The sequence below is a fragment of the Poeciliopsis prolifica genome, unplaced genomic scaffold (assembly GCF_027474105.1).
Source record: "Poeciliopsis prolifica strain line A6 unplaced genomic scaffold, Auburn_PproV2 SCAFFOLD022, whole genome shotgun sequence".
NCBI classification, from domain to species: Eukaryota; Metazoa; Chordata; class Actinopteri; order Cyprinodontiformes; family Poeciliidae; genus Poeciliopsis; species Poeciliopsis prolifica.
The window spans coordinates 7,440,007-7,461,269 of NW_026562397.1; the positions used below are offsets into that span (position 1 = coordinate 7,440,007).

At 38.3% G+C, this 21,263-nt stretch overlaps 2 protein-coding genes across 2 annotated transcripts in view; one reads left to right on the forward strand and one right to left on the reverse strand.

The window, feature by feature from the left end:
- Positions 1–7,143, reverse strand: part of ppm1lb (protein phosphatase, Mg2+/Mn2+ dependent, 1Lb) — a 46,061-nt gene extending 38,918 nt beyond the window's left edge. The window contains exon 1 of the mRNA XM_055045310.1: positions 6,240–7,143. Within this exon, the coding sequence (XP_054901285.1) occupies positions 6,240–6,638 (399 nt within the window). The 5' untranslated portion in view covers positions 6,639–7,143. The remainder of the gene's footprint in view (positions 1–6,239) is intronic.
- A 1,212-nt stretch (positions 7,144–8,355) lies between these two features.
- Positions 8,356–21,066, forward strand: nmd3 (NMD3 ribosome export adaptor). Its single transcript, XM_055045754.1, has 16 exons — positions 8,356–8,414; positions 8,780–8,858; positions 10,009–10,143; positions 10,274–10,370; positions 11,493–11,573; positions 12,009–12,137; positions 12,573–12,663; positions 13,319–13,397; positions 13,665–13,761; positions 14,734–14,851; positions 17,740–17,885; positions 19,220–19,332; positions 19,594–19,666; positions 19,857–19,963; positions 20,286–20,356; positions 20,652–21,066. Exons 2-16 carry the CDS (start codon positions 8,815–8,817, stop codon positions 20,783–20,785), a joined length of 1,515 nt encoding a protein of 504 aa, XP_054901729.1. The 5' UTR covers positions 8,356–8,414; positions 8,780–8,814; the 3' UTR covers positions 20,786–21,066.
- The last annotated feature ends 197 nt before the right edge of the window (positions 21,067–21,263 follow it).

The following is a 21,263-nucleotide window of genomic DNA, read 5'->3' on the forward strand; positions in this document are numbered from 1 at the left end:
AATAAATCAAATCATGAAGAGAATTTCGTTTAGAATACTTTGTATGTGCTGAAATTATTGGCTAGAGGCAAAACACAGTCAAAACAGAACAAGGCTGCTTCACTTTTCTAATAAGGCCGAGGCAGTTTCTACAAAATTCCCGGCTGCAAAAAAAAAAAAAAGGATGGTCAATGCAAAGAAAGAACCATCACTCTGGCTTAGCCATTTTAAATCTACATTTGGCAAGCAAAAGGCGGCATGTCTGTCATGCCAAACTTATGATCACTTATTTGCTCTATGAAGGTGTGATATTCTGCACATTAAGCACATTTGCAACCCTGATCATTGCCTTGCTATGCAATTCCACTCAATTCTCATCTCCCTTCATTTTGCCGGCCAAAATTTCTCCCATTGAGCTCGATTTGTCAATTTTCTGTGCCGTCTTATAATTGTAGTTCTTTATCAACGGCAGAGGAAGTGAACAAAGCCGTTCAAACCGTGTTGGCTACTCTTCCAAGTACTGAATTAACACGAACCATCTCGTTCAGCTCAGCAGTTCTCTCTTCGCAGTAAGAGATGGTTGTTTACAACTATGGAGCTTGCAGATTTCCAGTAAACGTTGAACTGGTATTACAGGGTAAAATTTTAAATTTCAACAGTCCAGGCCTTCAGCTAGCAATCATTTCTCAATACCTGTGCATGTAGCAAAATATAGAACAAACGCTGGCTTGTGCCAGGCTCCATATTTACAAACAACCAGTCTTGACTTGGCAGGTTTTCACCTCCAGCTGAATTTTGATCACATAAAACAAATGTTGTAAGTAGCAATATTATCAATCCTTTCTTTCATAATGGAAAAAAAACAACAACTTTGAAATACATATTAAATATGTGGACATTTTTCCTTGTCCATCTTTGAGTTGTTAATGTATTCTAAGAGGACTGGGGGGAGGCAGTAGACCACATTGTGAAACTTGTGCATCATGTACAAAGCCTTAGCACTTAACTCAGCAATCCTTATTCCATTCAAGTCTTTGCTTTATGTCACTGCCTTCCCTTTCTCTACTCACTCTCTTTAGCGGAGTTAGAAGGCAAAGTACAACAAAAAAAGAAAGGAGAAAGCCTGGCTGATAATTTCAGCACAAGTGCCTGTGAAGTCTAATTACCAGAACCGCTGAGTTAGTATGAATCAGATGTGCGCTCCTGATAGATCTCTGGCTTTTAAAGTTAGAGATGCGTCTCTCTGTGGAATGGAACAACAAATTGTCCAGCTTATCTCTACCTGAACCGTCAGCGTTACAGTGCATGCTTGCAACACACAGTAATTATTTTACACACACTGATGCACATATTTGTGTCCTTGTGCTCTGTAATCCTGTAATGCCAACAGAGCAATTAGTCACATGCCAGGTCTTTCTTTCATCTCTCCAGTGAGAGTGAGCTCACGAGAAATTCTGACTTCTTAGCATGTTAGCAGCATTACTTCTCCAGACAAAAAAAAGTGTCCAGCTTCTAAATCTTTTTTTTTACTTAGAAAAAGAGGATTTTATACTAAACAACTGAAATAGCAGAAAAAAAAAATCTTTAAAGTAGCATTAAAGCAAAACTACAAGCCAAATTAGAAGACAGACAGCAGACATATAAAAATAGCAATCATCTGCTGCTCCGAGATCTCCCATCGCCTCCTTCTCAGCAAGACACCATATCCATTACATCCACCCTCACAATTAAATGCCCGTGGCCGAAACTGCATGCAAGACTGACACACGATGGAGCAAACAAAAAAAAAAAACAGCTAACACAATAAGCAAAGGCGAAACGACGCCCAGAGAAGACGCAGAGGGTATTTTGTTGTGAAGGTGTTCTCTGCGCTCCGCTGTAATTTAGCAGCCGACTCACGGCCTGACTGTGAGACGAGGATGGAGGCGAAGTGCAGCTCGCGTTGCTGCTTAATGGACGGAAAGCCCGAGGTTATCAATTCCACGCTGTTTTTTTTTTCTTACGCGTCAGGTAAAAAAGAAAAGAAAGAAAAAAATCTATTTTCATTTAATCAGAAACCTGGACACGCTTGCCGATTGAGGCTGCCGATGGACACGCTCACATTAAACGCCAATTTTAAATAGTGAAGAGTGAATCTGCTGTGTAGTGTGAAAATAGGTGTGTGGCAAAAAAAAAAAAAAAAACATTCATAAATTACCTGAGGGGTGGAAAGGATATTCCACGTAGAACTGATTGATGATCTGCTAGAAAATCAAGCCACTTTTAACAAGCTGCTAAAGCACCCACAGCAAAACTGATGAGTTTTTTCTTCTTCCTTTCAATATCTCACTTCCCACAATTTAACTAATACCACTAAAATATTCAGATCACGCCTGATCACAGAAACTATAGGCATACCACTGAAAATATAAATTTCTCTTTTCCATGGATAGTTTTATTTTAAGGTGCCCCAGGCTCAGTACTTTGGGGTTTTAGCTGTTTCTTTCCTGGACAAAGCCACTGATGGAGTGATTGTTGCCGTTACCATTCTTGTCCGTCTTTGTTATTTTATTTGCAGAAAGTACTGCAGGCTCAGTGCTCCTCTGCTTTATAGCCAGTCTGTTTTTCCATTCCTATAAAAGAGGGCAAGAAAAGCCCTCTTTATTTGTTTCCAGAACGACGATATTCTGCTAATTTCACAATTGTGCTGTTTTTATTAAATAAGAAATGCAATTTAAAAAAACAAAACAAAAAACCCTGTGAATAAGTTAGTCGACGTGGTAAGCCATTGAAAAACTTAGCGAATTCTCTTTTGCCATCATCCTCCTACCAATAGCTGTTATCTTCTTCAGCTTCCCGCCAGTAGTAATAATTTGGGTAATCACATGGTCAATGAAAACACTGCAAGTGGCTGTGTTTCCACAAAAAAAAAAAAAAAATCTGTATCTGCAGGTTAGGCTTTATAAAGATCGGTAATCGGCAAGAAAATTGCAATCGGTGCACCCTAGTTTCTACTGACCATACAATTGTGCAGTTTGACATTATGAAAATAAATTTGCTTCGTGGAAACACGGCAAGTTCGAAAAAACATGTCTTTAGCTCAATAAGCCCCATTTGTAATGGAAACGCAGCTGGTGCCTCTTTCCTAGCTTATTGAACTTTTAAGTGACTGCTGTGAAGTCAAAGACTTGACAAACTGATTTAAATTCAATTGTTTTCTGATCTGGATTTCATATAATTGGACTAGAAAGTTCACTGGGGTGGCATTTGTGGTTAATTTGGTGGTACATAGAGAAAAAGAACTGAATTACAAAAGAAAAGCGTTATTTCTTAACTCCACGTCAAGACTTTGTGAACTCATTGATGGGGTCCTCAACAATACATTGATGTTGACATCAGCAAGGCTTTGCCTTAATGGCACAGTGTGGTTTCACTGAGACAATTGTTTGAGCGCACAAAGAAATAAAACTTTCTGACAGCTAACCAACAAGCCAGCTGAGGCATATTGTATTCTTGGCTCTGCCTTGGGCCACAATGCACCCTACTGCGTAAGTTTATTCAACAGGTTTTGGGCGCGGGGTAATAAATGCAGATTTACCAAATATAGAAACTTGTTTTTCTTGGCTGCTGTCTGGCAATTGTTTCATAAAATATAATGCAACCACTGAGGCCACTTCACTCTTTATCTTCAAGCGGACATAAAAAAAACAAAACATTCCTTTAAGGAAGTTTGTGAAGCTCAATTTTAGAAATCTCCTGAAATAGAGAGAGGAAGCAGAGAGGGAAAAGCTCTACGAAAGAAAAAAAAAACAAGACAGCAGCAATCCATTGACCACTTTTGGTAAAAATCTACTGAAGTGCACTCAGCTTCCACTAAATCTAATTTCCCTCTGAGAGAACGATAACTTTCATGGCCATCCGTGGATATATTTAGCGTGTTATTGCAGAGCGTCAGTACACAGCAGTCGAACTCTGAATGAAGACGTCGTCAGGCCGTGATGGTCCTCAGAGACATGACGTAGTTTCTGTAATGCAGACTCTGAAGAGAAAAGATCAAGTGATTTTTTTTTTTTGGGGGGGGGGGGATGCAACTGACTACTTAGTTGCATCAGTAGTCAGTTGAGAGCCTGGTTGAAATCCAGCTATTTTAAAAGGATCTTGTAGTAAATTACTTTTTCTTTCTCGCCTCTCAAGCCACCAAAGGAAACGACAACATCAAACTGTTTGATTCGAAACGCAGTGGAGAACCTTTTGAGAATCCTATCAGAGCTGCTGTGAGTCAACAGTGAGTCAGACTACACCTGTATTCTCACTCTGATTGTGGCAACACTTCTGTTATGCTTAGTGGTCGTCTCTAGCATTGAGCATTAAGGCATAAACATACAGGGAAAAATATGTTTTTTGTTTTTTTTTATTGTGCCAACTTTTAAGCACCTCCATTACTCCACATTAGAAAACAGTTTCAGTTGGACTCCTCCTTCGTTTACTCAAATGTCCAAAACTGCATTGGTGATTTCCTCCCGCAGTCCCGACTGGCAAAGTCAGCTTCGTGACACTTCACCTTAGTTTTAAAAGAAAACCTATCATAGTGAATTGTGGGGAGGTTTCAGCTGACAGAGCAAGAATTTCAGTGCATGCCCTTACCTTAAGCCACTGTCTCTAAGAGAGTTTTTATTCACTTCATCCTGACATGCTGTGTAAGCCTGAGCCAAATTTTAGATTTGTTCAAATTACCAGTTAGTTAAAACGGGAAAATGAGCCCAATTGGAGCAAGATGAATAAATGTCAACCACTACTTTTAAAAAAGTATCCACACGCCTTTTAAGTTTTCACATTTTGTCACAAATTTTATTATTTTTAGGGATGCACAATGTATTGGCAACAACATACATTGTTGCCAATGTATACATGCATTGTTGTTGCCAATACATACCGATTTTGTCACTTTTTAACATATTGTATCAGTCAGATATTAAAAACCTGTATCTATTTCCATCTTGTTGCCATTTGTTTTTTGGATGGGGCGGGGAAATTGGTCATGTGGTATTTGTTTGGTCATGTGACAGTAACAATGAAAACTAAAGTGGATTAAAAGAAAAGCAGTGAAGTCAGCGGTATGCTCATTTTTTTTCAGGGTCAAAACAGTAGTGAAATATTGGTAAATATTGGTTATTAGCCATCAGAGCAATATCAGAATCGCAATATATCGGCCCAGATTTTCAAACCGGTGCATTTCGGTGGCGCTTAATGCAAACTGGCTTTTATGCTAAACCCCATTTCACTCTTCTACCCCTAAATAAAATCTGGTGTACTTAGTTGTTAAAGATAATACTATTAATCTTTTTCTTTTAACAAATAAATATCTTAAAAGTGTGCTGCATATTTGTTTTCAATCCCGTTTATTATGATACCACTTAATGGAAAGCCTGTATGTAATTTCATTTTGGTATGATGGATCATCTGTGAAATCACCAAATATTGGATAGAAAACATTCATGAATATTATGACAAAAAAGACAGAACAACAAACAGGTCAAAGATGAGTTGTGGAGAAATGTACCAACATGGGCACTCACCTTGAACACATTATCCCCAAAGTGTTACGGTTTGTTAGCAGCAACATAAGCTGCCATTAAAATAAAATATAAGCTTTTGGAAAATCTAGATCTTGCTTTTTGTCGCTAATGCATTCCTTAGGTTTTCAAAGTTCAGAGTAAGGTTAGTGGGCTTACATCAGCGATCCTTTCAGCTGCATAGCATCCAAAACCAGAGGGAATAATTGTCCAAACATGCAATGCCTCAACCAAAAATAAACAAATAAATGAAATAAGAACCTAAAAAAAGAACAGATCAGAACAAAATGTTCTGCTCTTAAGTGGTTACTACACTGCAGTTTGTGGTGGTAACATGATAAAATGTGGAGTAATCCAAAGGGCAACAATGCCTTTTCAAGCCTCTGTATAATCTGAACTGGACACATGTATTACAATCCACCTTACAAATTCATTCCTGGCAAAAATGTACACCTGCTCTAAAACTCCTACAACCGATTAACAAGATGAAGTAATTTTAAACAAATAAATAACATTTTAGGTCAACCTGGTATTCAAATTTTACAACAACAACAAAATACTAAAACTATACCAAACTAGACTAAATTACACTTTAGTGTTCCGGTATAATGGATAGTTTGGTTTCCCACACAGAGCTGAGTGTGGTGTACCTCCATGTTTTGATCAGACATAAATGTCCCTTTGTCACATCTTCATGATCAGACTCACCTCTCCTCCGTGGCCATCAAAAACCCCAAAAATGGACGGGTGGCTCTTGTTCACGACGTCGGTGAGCACCTGGAACCTGTCCTCCATGTGATCCCGCCTTCCTTGGATGGAGTACACGGCCACATTGTTGCTCTTGAACTCCCAGGTCTTGGAGAACTCCGCGTCCAGGACGTCCAGCCCGCCGAAGCGCTCGTTCTGCATCATCTCCGCCACTTTCCCCTTGACCATCTTGACCGCATCCCGGCTGGACTTGACGATGGTCTTCACCTCGTCCGTGTGGAAGAAGTAACTCCAGAGAGCCAGGCTGATGCACAGCAGGAACAAGGTCTCCGGTCTGAGCAGAAAATAACGCATGATCCGACCCAAAAGAGATAGCAGGGTCATCGTATCCTCTATCATCTATTTGTTTACACGCAGCTCGGGGAAACCACGGCAGGTCGTTGTGTTCCTCGCGCCCGCCGCAGATTTCACTCCATAGACTTTGTCGACGCACATTTAACAGAGCGTTTTCACACCTTGAAAAACAAATTAAATAAAGGCGACACTTTTTTTAGCGCATTTCTAAACCGGGCCCGGACGACAGAGTGGCAACGTATTCACACAGAAACCGACGCGGTGCTCCGGCGGCTTCTTTCTTAGCATGTAGCCCCGTGGCGGAGAGCCACCAACCGCTGTCCGTTGACCATCTACTGCGGTCCGAGAACACCGACACTCGGAGGACGGAACAACTCGCTTGAGATTTGAATGAAGGGTGGTTTCGGGTTACCTTACGAGAGTAAAGTCACAGCAAGAAGGTCTGCTCTGAGCAGCTCAGCTAGAGTTCCCGGACCTGAAAATAGCGAGCGTCTAAAGCCGCCCATTCCCGGTGGCAACACCGACTGACTGCGACTCTGAGCTCCTGCTGTTCTGATTCACGGTGCTGCCTTCAAGTGCAGATCGGAATTTCCTCTAGCAGTGGTTACCTGTGTTTGTAACCAATACCAAGTAACTAAACTAAAACCCTACACAAAAATTATACAAAAAGGTATTTGCTAAGGACACTCTTAGCAGAATTATATACGCAATAATTACTACTTGAGAAAAAAAAAATCTGGCTTACTAGGCACATTTTAAAATATAATTTGGGTCTGATAACTGAAGTTCCATCCCATGTACTTCAGTAAAATCCCAACAGAACCAAAGGAATTGGAGAGCCTTAAAATATTTGATTTTGTTGTGTGGTCTATGGCATTAAAGGCTGTTGGATTCTGTAATAAAATGAAATAAAATGTTCACAGTTTTTTGTAAAACAATAAAAATCTCGCAAGTAAATTTCCAACTTGGACAGTGGTCCTGTATATGTGTGGAATTAAAACAGATGTAAACAGAACAACTAGAAAAATGCCAGCTGATAAACATGAGCAAACAAAAGGATACACTGACAATAAATATTTTGATAAAATGTAAAATAGTCATGGTTATTTACAATTATTTTATTATTATTTTGTAAATGCTTTCTGTACTGAATTACCTTTGATCACAGAAAAGGGTATTTAAATATTCTCTAGCAACCAACAAGCAGGATTGGTCAAATTTCCTGTTCCTAAATAAATCCGACTGTACCTGAAGGCATCCAAGCATGTGCTTGTGACAGGTGCATTCAAATACCCTTGAATTGTTGGAGAAAGGCTGGATGGGGTTTCATTATAACAAATGACAGCATTAGTAACTGGAGAGGTGCACAGTGTTGCATGATGACAAGAGTTTACAGAGTTAGGTTGTTCTAGCTACCTAGGTCCAACAAAAAAAACAGCGTTCACTTTCATTACTATTTTTCATTACTAAATTTTAGCCAATAATTGAGTAAAACAGCCTATTTGTCTGAAAACATATGCAATTCTCAACTATAAATTAGACAATTTTCTGTGATAAGAGTTCGATTATTTCTGTGACATAAGTGTAATATATTTATATATTATATAAATTCCGCCATATAGATTAAAAAAAAAGAACATATTTCAACGATTTTAACAACGTTATTCTTCATCACTTGGACATAATGGCGCTTTAATGCTTATGTTTACCGTAAAATTATTCAGGCAAAACGAGGGCAGCAGATGCTTCTCTCGGGGTCCTTCGTGACGCTTCTCACTTTTCGGTCCTCGGTTGTGAAAACGTGGAGGGCTACGACTGAGGGTATGTCGGGATTTATTGTTGTTTCAGACATTGTTGTTTGCTTGTCACCACTCGTTTAGACCATTTGGAAGTAGAAACAAATGTTTGCCCGTTTGTTTCAGTTTATTATTTCGTTATTTTCCTTCAGAGATACTCGGTAGTCGAGAAGGGTAGCCTTCAATGCTAACAGTGTGCTGCTAAAATCCAGAACATCAGCGATGTTAACAGGTTTTAAGTGACCGGTATTATGTTTAGTCTCAGTACATGTTCGATCGTACATACTTATATAAAAAAAGTAAGAGCTATCGTAGTGTTTTAAAGCTTAAGTGTCTCCAGGAAAGCGTACTTTAGTTGACCAAATGCGTCTCAACTGTTTGTGTCAATAGAAATCGGGAGGTTCTGTGAATTGTCGACCTGAGAGATGGAGTACATGCAGGCTCCAGCTGCCAGCAGTCAGGGGAACATGTGAGTTAAAGAAGTGGAATCCAATCTTTGACTTGGTTACATGTATTTGGTGCGACAAACATCATTTGTTCTCTCTCATGGTTGCTATGCTCAAAAATCAGTGGTGACACAATTTTTACCCAACAAACCATGTAATTTAAATGTAATTTAAACATGAAATCAGAATTCCAAGGGATTTTCGATTAGTTGTCGAAAATCCCTCATAAATACTTCTTGTAGTATTTCTGTTGGAGAACTACTAAGAGCTGCTGGTCATAATCTCCTCCACCATTTCTCATCCACAAAACAAAATGGGACCAAACTACAATGATTAACCAAGCCTACAGTCATTGCCATAAATACAGAATTTATTTTGCAGTTGCAAACCTGAGTAAGGATCTTTTGTTTGTTGTGTTGTGAACTGTGTGAGCCAATTACAATATTTTTTAGTTCTTATTTTCTTGTGTTTTAAAAGTGAAGGACCATTTTCACAAATGGATACTGTATTCACTCTGTATGCTGCTGGTTTAATGAAACTCAACCTGTCAAAATGGATAATAAAATAATAATACTGTCATCTGTCATTACATTGCGCTTACACACAGTCATATATGGTATCAAATTCTACCAGCTTTGACTTTCCCAGCTGGCTTCAGGGAGGCCTTCTGTTTTTTTTTTTTTTGTTTTTTAAAATTATTATTTAAAGGTCTATTTCAGGACCTTCTTTTCTCTTTTACACTCTGTGCAATGTGTCGTTTAAAACAGGAAATCTCAGAAGAGATGCATAGGAGACGTTCTAAATATATGTCAACAAAGGCATGTGTGATTAACTATGCAAATGTATCAGAGTAAGCATATAAATTAGACTTGGCAGTAAATAAAGTAAAATACAAAACGAATAAATACAAGTACAAGTATCAGAGTAATTGTGAAATCAAAATAAAGTTAACGCTACATATCAGGTTACACAGCCAAGCTAAATATCTGGTGAGGTAGTGTGGCTGGAGAAATCTTTAAGGTGTTAAAAATTAATTTAAAAAATTGGTAAAATTAACTCTAAATTGTGCCTTCAAGACACATTTTGCATCATAACAAACATGACTGCAAAGTTACCAGAGGGGCAGAAACAGAGGGTCTCCGGCTCTTTTAAAGTTTGTTTTCTCCTGCGCAGCCTGTGCTGCACCTGTGGTGTCCCCATTCCTCCCAACCCTGCCAACATGTGCGTGGCCTGCCTGCGCACTCAGGTCGACATCTCTGAGGGAATCCCCAAGCAAGTCACGGTTCACTTCTGCAAGCAATGTGAACGGTTCGTTTTCTACATTTTGTTCAGAACCCCAAAGCAGCTGTCTGTTTTACAGTGCAAGATAACAAATCATTGTTTCTGTGGTGATTTAGAAACCTCGATTTAGAAATCCCACTTGTTTTCTGTAAATCAGGTACCTGCAGCCTCCCGCCACCTGGGTGCAGTGCGCTCTGGAGTCGAGGGAGCTTCTCGCTCTTTGTCTGAAAAAACTTAAGAGCTCAATGACCAAGGTAAGTCGGATTCTTATCTTTCTACAATTTAAAAGACTTAAAGTGCAAGAGAGTCACGGTTTTAGTCTGAGGCATGTGTTGCTAAGAATGAAATCCTTTCTAAAATATAAAAGAATGGATTTCAATGCATGTGAATGACTGTGTGCTTTCAAAAGTGTTTTCTCCAACATTTATAATCTTGCACGTTTGCTTTTTTTGTTAATGGACACACTTTCTTGCAAAAGTACCTTTTGAACTATTTTGCCTTTAGTTGCCTAACAACCTCAAACTTTGATGCATTTTGCTGATAATCTGTGTGATGAAGCATCACAAAGTGGTGCATAATAGAGAAGCGGAAGGAAATGGTTAATTCAGTTTGGCTTTTTGATCATAATAGACTTGCCTGTGTTTTCATTTTTTATGAAAAGCTGAAGGTTTGCAATATGAACCTGTCAATGGAACATCTTTTTAATCTGCTTTAATATACCTTATTAATATACAGTTGTTAATCTTGTTTTTAGATATTTTTATATTCAATGATGTTGCATTTTGTAATTTTGATTTCCCCCTGTGCAGCAATAATGGAAGAACTATTGTATTCTTAAAAATGATAGTGATTTTGTTGTGAAATTAATTTTTAAAATGTTTCCTGGTAATACTGGATGTATTTTTCATTACTATTATTTGGTTTGATTTGGTTGTTTAATAAGATTCATGTTGTCTTTTGTACTATACTCTTGTATATTGTATATAGCTACTTTTAAACAAAGGTTGCTGATATGTTGATATAAAAACCACTAGTGTTCAATATTTTGTACAAATAATTATCTAAACAATGTGGCATTTATTTATATACAATATAAGTGGACCATTTGTATTTAGACCATTTGACTTAGATCCATACAAATACAACAGTGGCAACCAGTTGCTTTCAGAAGTTGAAGTGGACCGTATGCAACTTCTGATGCATTGATATACACAGCGGAAACCGTTTTAGCACTGCTGCAGAAGCTAGCAGCTGCAGCCTCCCTACTAATGCTTTTGTTCAACGAGGTATTCTTGACTCTTGATTGCCTTCGTTATCTGAATTTTAGAGCCAATGGAGGCCCAATTTACATTTCTTCCTCCTTCATAATTTTCCAGGTTCGGCTTATCGATGCTGGCTTCCTGTGGACGGAGCCCCACTCCAAGAGGATTAAGATAAAACTGACCATTCAGAAAGAGGTAGGACAGAAAGGAAGGGACAAGTGTGGGACGGTGACATTTGCAGAGATTAAATCTGAGTTGTGGCTTTTTTTTTACAGTAGAGTGTAAATGTATCGATTTCCCTGCCTTTTAGCTAATAGTGTGTGTTAAATTCTGCTTAAATCTAATTGATATCTTAATTACACAGAGCAACAAATCTATTTGTTTGAGGGGAGCCAGTTTTACATGTGGCTGTTATCTCATCCTCTTGACCTTTAGAAAGAACTTGAGCTGCTGCACCTCTCAGTGCCAGCTCTTTTGTGCTGATTGTGCGCCTCGATGTTGGCTCCAGTTTGAAGTTAATCCTAAAATAATCACTGAATTCATTTTCAGACTGCTTAGTTCACAAGTGGGTTTCAATAATTAAATGTCCTTGGAGTGTGTCGTGACTAATGGCTGCTTCTGTCGCTGCAGGTGATGAATGGGGCGATCCTGCAGCAGGTATTTGTGGTGGAGTTTGTCATCCAGTACCAGATGTGTGACGACTGCCATCGTGTGGAAGCCAAGGACTTCTGGAAGGCAGTGGTTCAAGTGAGGCAGAAGGTTTGTGTCGCTCTTCTGCTGATCTGATAATATTTATTGTATAATTTTAACTTCTGACGCATGAGTCTTTGTAGTTAAAACCTAAGGTTAGCTTTGTTTACGACGTCCCACAATGCAACACCCACCTGGCTATGCGAAGGTGTTTGCCTCGGTAGCTGACAAAACATTTTTTTTATTCTGCTGAATCAGAATATGTTCTCATTTGGACTCAATAAATATAAGCTAAAGCAATAAATAAAAAATGCCAGAAAAAAAATTAAGATAAAAATGTGCTTGAAATGAAAATAAAAAATATGAACGCTTAGTTGAAAAAGAAAAGACTAAAAGGCTGTTTCTACTTGATAAATAATCTGTGAGGTTTGTTTCAGTATGCTGTAAAATAAATATAGTGTTTATTGTTTCACTGTATTCACATGAATTTGTCTTTTCTTTCAGACTGTGCATAAAAAGACTTTCTACTACTTGGAGCAGCTGATCCTGAAGCATAAACTCCACCAGAATGCCTTAAACATCAAAGAAATTCATGGTAGGTTTGTGTTGGGTTTTTTTCCTCATGTTTTCAGATTTTACTCCCGTGGAGGAGTGGTTAGTGTTCTCATCTGGGTCTTTAATCCAAACTTGGGCTGGGCAGTGGGGAACTTGCCTGCAAGTTGACACGGAGCATGACAATATGTCAGGTGTTAATTAGAGCTTCCTGTACCAGAGCGCAAGCCGTCCATACCTATCGCTGGCGCCAATCGCTTTCCACAGCTGGCCTCAAGAGGGCCTCACGGCGGCACGCGTTGTGCATCTAATCAGAGCGCTGCAATCAGAGCCGGCACTTCAAACCAGCTTCTCGCAATGCATGCTCGCTTCTTGGCCCTTTTAGATATGCTAAGAGCTACTCCAGGCATGCACATGCTGTGACAGCTCAGCAGCAGCTTTTTTTTTTCTTTGCACTCTTGAACAGGATGCGACAGTGGAATCTGGCTCAAAAGCGTAATCTAAATCATGTCTGTGTCGTGGCAGGACTTGAAAGCTTTATGAAGGTTAAAACATCTGGCTGCCATATTTTCCTCTGCTTTCCCGCGTCTGTGTGTGTGTTTGCGTGCATACGTGCCCCGCAGCAGTGACGACCGGTGAAGCACCTGTGATTAATTTGCTAGTGGAGCTTGTTTGATGGTGTCGGTCTTCTCTTGCAGAGGGCATTGATTTCTACTACGGCTCCAAGCAGCACGCACAGAAGATGGTGGACTTCTTGCAGTGCACCGTACCCTGCAGGTGAGCATTGCTTCTCTCTGGGCTCAGAGGGAGAAAGAAACCTTCAGTGGTGGGATCAGAAATTGTCGTGAACTGATTTATAAGATGGTGAAAATGTAAAATTGGTTAAAAAAAAAAAACCCTGGCTGGAATTACTACTTGCTTAAATCAATAGTTTCTATACATCAACATTTGTATAAAAGTATGCTAATTTAGTGTTTGAGTATCAAACTTGTAAAAGTAATTTCTGTAGAACTTGAAACCCATTATTTCCCACGTTTCTTTCAGGTCCAAAACATCCCAGCGCCTCATTTCTCATGACATTCATTCAAACACATACAACTATAAAAGCACCTTCTCCATAGAAATTGTTCCCGTCTGCAAGGTATGCTACAGATTTATCACTATATTTCTGGCTTTTCTTTAGATTGGATTTAAATATATGAGTGAACAGACTGGAGTTACTTTCTTTTTAGCTTTACTGTTAGTTTTGGAGATCCACCAATCAGAAATTTGTTTATTTCCAGTTTCTGGGTTTAAATTTTGAGCCAAAAACAAATTTTATGTCAATAATTGAAGCTGATATTGAAAATATCAAACTTTGATTCTTTTACTTTAAGTGACTACTTCCTCAATGAATTGTTTTCTTGTCATTGTTGATACTTTTCATCAGAGGTGGCCATTTATCATGTTGTTTATTGTGAACAGCTTCTTATCTTGATAAGAACTTGGAGCTATTGTCATATCACTAAATTTTAAGTTAAATGGGGAAAAAAACAAGATTGGCAGTATTAACAAACATTTTATTTTTACTCTTTGTTTCACCAGAGCATCAGTAAATATCAGAAAATTAACAAATACATGATTAAATGGAGTTTCTGTGTGCAGTTTAGTGACACAGATTGTACTCTGTGTGCCCCAAGGAAGCATGTTTTAAATGAGAAACTTTACCATAATTTTATTATTATTTCTATAGTACCATGAAATACCGCCATAAAATTCAAAATCCATATTGACCACGTCTACTTTTCATGGATTTGAACAAAAAAAAAAATCAGATTCTTGATTCCAATCAAGAAGCAAATTAGCCACTAGCTAAACGCATCTCTCATAAATACATTAGAAATAATAGCTAAAAGTTAAAGTATTCTCACATGTTGCTAGAAACCCAGACCCGGTCAGAAATGTTTATTAACACGTTGCTCAAAAGAAAAATAAAACATGTGGAAAATGAAGCCTGAGTTGATTTAAAAACTGAAACTAAATGTTTGGTTATCAGATTATTTTATTTTCAGTGAATCGCACTACCTGAAAGCCTCAGTTTGATCCCACCTGGTTTTGTCTGTGTGGTTGTCAGGACAACGTGGTTTGTCTCCCGCCACGGCTGGCGCAGAGCCTGGGGAACATGGGTCAGATCTGTGTGTGCATCCGGGTCACCAGCACCATCCACCTCATCGACCCCCGGACCCTGCAGAGTGAGTTTTAACACCAACTATAACTGCTGTGCCGTTAAACAATTTGGTAAGGCCCGGGTGAAGAGGTCGTAGCTTCTATTAGGTTAATTCACAACATTTGAGTTAAATGTAGGCACTTACGTGGCCTACTAATTAGTTTACATTAAATTAGTGACTCAACTAGGTTATAGTTTCTGCCTCGACTGCAAAAACACAAAATCTAGTTTCTAGCGCGAAGATCTCAGTACACTTGAAATAAGGCAAAACTAACTTACAAGTAATTTTTCAGCAATATGTAGGAACTTATTTAAAGTCTGTAATGCCTTATTATTGATGAAAAAGTTCTAATTTCATTGGCAGATTATTTCAATTATAACTTTGGAATATGTCTTATAAGTGAAAGCATAGTATTTTCTCTTCATCAATATTAAGGACATAATTACTAAAAACAAACTCTTAAATTGCTGAAAATTACTTTTGAGTTAGTTTTGTCTTATTTCAAGTATAGTGAGATATTTGCACGAGAAACTAGACCAAAAATACTTGGTAAGATTTGGTGTTTTTGCAATGAAGCATTTCTCTTAACTGACTAAAATGACACTAAAGTGACACCCATCTTGACTACTTCTTCGTGTCTGATTTAGCATCAAATGTGCTTATGGCAGAGAATTAAAAGGGTAGGAAGTCGTTTACACACAGTTTCCAAATTATATTCGCTTGGATCTCAAATCGTGAGATCCTGCGCCAGTTGATGTCGGTGTGGAGAGAAAAAAATCGAGCTGCGTCAGACAAAATCTAGTCCAACCAATCTAATATGTGACTTTTAAAAACTTGTTATTGGCAAGTTTGCAGAAATTTAATGTGTGAGAAACTACGTATCAAATTTTGTTTACTGTAGTCTTTCCGTACTCCATAATGCTGTGACCTTTAAAATCCAAGTGGGATGTTTTCTATCCTCCTCCTCTCATCCGAATGTGACAAATTCTCCAGGCACTGAGACGGTAAATTAATAGAGGTACAGTATGTAAGTGACGGATGTTTCCAGTCTGCAGACTTTGTGCACAGGTTTTGGCCTGTATGCCTTTCATAAATCACAACTGGAACTCATTCAACAATCATCTCTGCACCCAAATCTGCTCCAGGGTTTGAATACTTTGGCTCCAACACACCAGGCCTCATTTATCAAAGACCATTTCTGTTTCAGTTTCACACAGTTACACTAACTCAGTGGTTCCCAAAGTGTGGGGCACTAACTGGTGTTTTGCTAAATGAATGAAGAGTTGAGTCATCTGCTTTGTGGAAGCTCAGCAAAGTACTGGGTTTTTATTACCTCTACATTAATTAAGGAATAAGGAGTCTGTGCTATTAGAGATATCAAATTAAATGCAAGTCATCTTTCTCTTGTTTTGATGGTTCTGACTCTCTTGCAGCTTTGTGATGCAACAAGCAGCTAATTTTCCTCTTCATTGACTCAAACCTGCAATCGTCAGTTTAGATACTGAAAAATCTATTTTTGTTGTTTTTCTGTTTCTGCTTCATATAAAATTAAAGCATTTTCTGCTTCCTGCTGCGTCAATGACTTTCTTTTTCTTTTCTTTTTGATGAATTTGAGTTTAGTTAATACTAGGGATGCTGTGGTCAGATGTTCATATTCAGCGACCAATTTCTTGATTTCCATGTTACAAACATTTATGTTAAATGGAAACATACGTTTAAGACGCATGGGTTTGATCAAAAACACAACTACACAAAGAGACATGTTGTTTGTTGATGTACAGACACACTAAGAAAGATTTGATTACAGCAATTAAAAATGGATTTGTCGTTACTTTGATAGTAAATATCTTATAAGTAGAAGTTAATCCTTTTATTTCCTCATCTGTTTGATTCAGCACTACTGCCTCCATCCTGGGAGACTTTAATACATTTGTTTTTCTTTTTATAGATAATTTTTCACGTTTACTCTTTTAGGCCAAGGAATGTACTAATTTTACACCGTCGTAAAATGATCAAAAGCTAAAATGTGCGAGTATTTGCTCACAATAATCACATTGTTTCCAGTGACTATAACAAGTAATTTTTTTACATCACACATTTCATTTATTTTGTGCAGTTGTTCAGTTTCAGCTGTGCAAACAGTCTGAGAACAGTTGCCACAGGTTATAGTAAGTATGTGTGTGCATCTTCTCCACCTCTGGTCCATCTGACTCATTTGCCTTCATTCACAGCAACACAGAAAGTCGTCTAACAAGCCACTTTTAGCACTGTGCATTCTGACATGTTGGAACCATTTTAACTTCATATTTTTCAAATTCCTGGCAAATTTAAGCAGCGTGAGGAAGTGCCTCCATGGTTGGTGCAGCTATTTGTTATGTGAGCAAACCTCTGACATCCTGCCACGACACACATGTTTTTAATTGCACTTCAAAGAGCGGCGGGTTTGCTTTGGTGCACCGTTTCTGAGCCGACTGAATTGCTGAAACAGCCTTGTGCCTGTGGTGCATATTCAGAGTTGGCCACTAATTAACTTGCTTTTGTTTTGTTTTTTGTTTGTTTTGCTTGAGCAGCTTATTTTTAAGTGAAATTAGAAAATTCTGTGGAATTTATTTGAAGGAATAAACGGATGGAGAAACATTCAACATTCAACTCACACTCTATAAAGTGTTCACAATGCAATAGGAACTAGCCTATTGCCTAAATTAGGCTAAATTAGGCATTTAGCCTAGATTAGGTTCTATGTTTGTTTTTTAGTTAAATATATTCATTCTGGTGGAGTTTTAATCCAGAATGTCTTCCTGTCTATTATTTGTTCACTTCATTCTTTTACGATTTAAAATTATCATGTCACATGATGACATAAACACTAATTGAGAATGAAAATTTCATATAATCTCCCCTCATCACACCAGTTGCCGAAGTGGACGGGAACACGTACTGGCGTCATCCCTTCAACAGTCTCTGTAGCCCCAGGCAACTGGAGGAGTTCATCGTGATGGACATCGACGTCATCAGAGACCAGAAGCTGGGCGCTGGAGCTGGCACGAGGTCCAACAAGGTGAGGCTCTGGGTGGGGTGTGTTGGTGCAGAACAGTTTGCAATGCAGGGGAACATTGCTCTTCTCTTGGAAGGAAAATCGATAGCAGACCATTACATTATCGCTGAACCAGTATGCGGGACTCGAGCCAAGATAACAGAACAGCACAGGAGTGATTGGAGTTAGGTTCCCATCTTCTTTCCTCTGTTTAGATGCTTTCATTGATGTTTTTCAAAAAGAGCCAAGAGAAATGTTGTTTACATTGAAAAAACAATAATCCTTAAGGAAGATTAAATTTATGTATTTAAACAAAAAAAAGTAAGTCGGCCTTCAATACGTTAATCACTTTTCTTACATTTTATTGTGGATTATTTAATTTTCTGTGCAGTGTTTTGTGAGGTTTTTTTTTTTTTTTTGTCTCACCCAGACATTTTCATTGCAATCTGTGACTTGTGGTGCATGACGCTACCAGAAGCTAGCTGCTATCCATGCTAGTTATCTGGAAGGTTTTTGTGGGGGGTTTTTCTTATCTATCGTGGGAAAGCGCAAATTTCTCGTCGGTTGGCTGGAGGACATTCATCTTCATCATTGGCTCAGTTCTGTTGTCAACCTACACAATGCTACATGTATCCATAATGCCAAAAACCTTGGTATTATGGGGTTAAGAATGTAGAGCACACTATGCAGTCTGAGCACAAAGCTGCTGCCAAGAGCCACAAACCAACCCCAAAAATTTCAGGTTTGAGCCCCTGGTGGGCTACAGGTCCCCAGAAAACATTTGGCACCACTGTTGCTGCTAGCACTGATCAAAGAGCTGCATTTGGTGTGACACAAACTGAAGTCGGAGGTTTAGTGGACTTTAAACATGAAAAATTTTACCTAAAATGTCTTAAATGCTAGTTGGTAAAACCTGCAGAAACCCTGAATAGAGAGTTCATAGAGAATTGTCCGCTGCAAGCGTCTGTGAGGTCAGAGTGATGAAAGCCACTCAACCAAGGAATGCATTACAAAGTGCGTGAGGGGAGCAATGTTCTAAAGTGCATTAAAAGCCTCACTGTACATTTAGTCCACACACATACAGCCATTAACATTTGAGAAACCTGTTACAAGCTGAATTGTAAAGTTTAGCTCAATTTAAAGAGGAGGAGCATTAGGCTGCTGCTTCAGAAAACGTCTCTTTGCAAAGATCCTCAGTAGAAACTAAGACTTTTTCAGATATTCTAGACATTGTAGGAGTCGTAAATCCTGTAAATCCAGGAATACTTTTCAAGCAAGAATGGCTTTTAGAAACTCCTACAGTGAGAAAATAAATGTCGTTGACTTCCGATGAATTAAACCTGTAATTTATGTCGCAGCACACACTGGCTGAGGTGTGGGTGCAGAAAACCTCGGAGATGGATTCAAGTCAGCAGTATCACTGCCGTACATTCCTGGGCCATCTGCTTAACATCGGAGACCTGGTGATGGGGTGAGTGTGTGAAATCGGTGTCAAGTCACAAGATGGCTGGCGAGATCTGGTGTTTATTTGGGCCAAATTGTAATTGCTACATACCATTGTTTCTCTTAACATATATATATATATTATATATATATATAATATATATATATATATATATAAATATATAATATATATATATATATATATATATGTATATATATGTATATTTATATATATATAGTGGATGACCTCGTTTCTGAGTCTGACAGAAGCTTTAACATTTTTCTGCAGGTACGACTTTGCCAATTCCAACATCAACGATGAGTACATGAACAAAATGAACCCACACCATCTTCCTGATGTGGTAGGTTTTATCTAAGACTTCCTTAAATCCCAGATATTTAGGGTCTTTTTTGTTTTTGGTTTTTTTCTTACAAACACTGCCACCTTGTGGTAAAAGGCATTGATAAATGCCTCTAAATCTATCAATATCAGAGGATCCTATTGTCATGTTATTGTCTGTGTTTGAATACTTTTCTTTTGGACTGTAAAAGGTGCTGATCAAGAAGAGTTATGACCGCAGCAGGAGAGTGAAGCGCAGGAACTGGAAGCTGCAGGAGATGGCCAGAGACCGGGAAGGCATGGACACAGACGACGAAAGGTGGGATCACAGTTTTTTCTCTCTGTTGAGTCCTGCAGTTTTATAAAATTCACCATTTTTTTTGTTGTTGTTTTTAATTGGTGAGGTTGTTTGAGATTCACATTCAACACGTAGCCTGTTGAATGTTTGCTTCTTAGCAATTTTTAGATTACTTTCATCTGCAAATTTAATTTTCATTTAATCTAAATACTTCGGATAGCTAACAGGTGACTAATTTGCTGATGGAGCGTTCAAAAAACGTGCTCAATATCCTGTTAATGTTGATTTTTCTTGTGTGCAAGGTTATTTACCGTGATTTTGTTTTTTCCTTTTCTCCCTTTAGACAATACCAGGACTTCCTGGAGGATCTGGAGGAAGATGAGGCATTGCGGAAAAATGTCAACATCTACAGAGGTGAGCCTTTAATTCAGCAAAAACATGTATCCCATTTAAAGTTGATCATATTAACTGTAATTTGGTTCAAATTTTAAAACATCTATTTGAGTAATTAAATGTAGTCTTAATAATTATACAGTATAGTTAAAATTAGTTTACAATATAACATGTGTACAGAAAGTACTATTTAATATCACTTTTGTCAGATTGCAGGTCAGTAATTGATGTCTGCTGCTTAATTTTTTGCAAAATTACTCATTTTAGGACTTAGATTTTATTTAAAAATGAGCAATTTTTTTCCTTCCTTCATCAGATGCTTCAAAGATCCCAGTAGAGAGCGACACCGATGATGACGGAGCGCCGCGCATCTCCCTAATGGAGATGATGGAAGAGCTCAGCCTGGCGGACGCCACCGGAGGAGAAGGTGCCGACATGATGACTGACTGACCAGCTCTTTTTATATAGTTCTGCGTGGCTTTGACATTGAATGTGTCGGGTTCATATCTACTGATGGAAAAGGCGACTACAAATATTAAGGACAGAGATTGTCTGATAAGGCAGTAAAGAGTTTTTTGAACTGTTGTGCAATAATTTTTAACCCCACCAAGGCTTAACAGTCTCACTAAGAAACTAGTCTTTCAGTCTCACATTAATTAAATGATTTCATCTCTGTACCTGTAAATACTCCATCTAAAATCCAAATAATAAATATACTTTATCAAAATAAATGTGACCTTTATATTTTTCTTTTTCTTAAAATAGCCACCAGGGGGCGCTTTGGGCAAAAACAACAAAAAAATCAAAATAGGGGCAAAGTATTCATGTGTCTCAACTTGCAGTAAGGTGAATCAGTAGGTCACATAATGGTTTCATTTGGCTACTGTGGCCAATATGCAAAACCTTTCATGTGGAAAGCATGTTGAAG

Bases quoted from the DNA above. Each gene is read 5' to 3' on its own strand.
- nmd3 (XM_055045754.1), top strand. From the start codon at position 8,815: ATGGAGTACATGCAGGCTCCAGCTGCCAGCAGTCAGGGGAACAT. The intron at 12,664-13,318 runs GTAGGTTTGTGT...CTTCTCTTGCAG, and splicing joins AAACATCAAAGAAATTCATG to AGGGCATTGATTTCTACTAC. The intron at 17,886-19,219 runs GTGAGGCTCTGG...TTTATGTCGCAG, and splicing joins CTGGCACGAGGTCCAACAAG to CACACACTGGCTGAGGTGTG.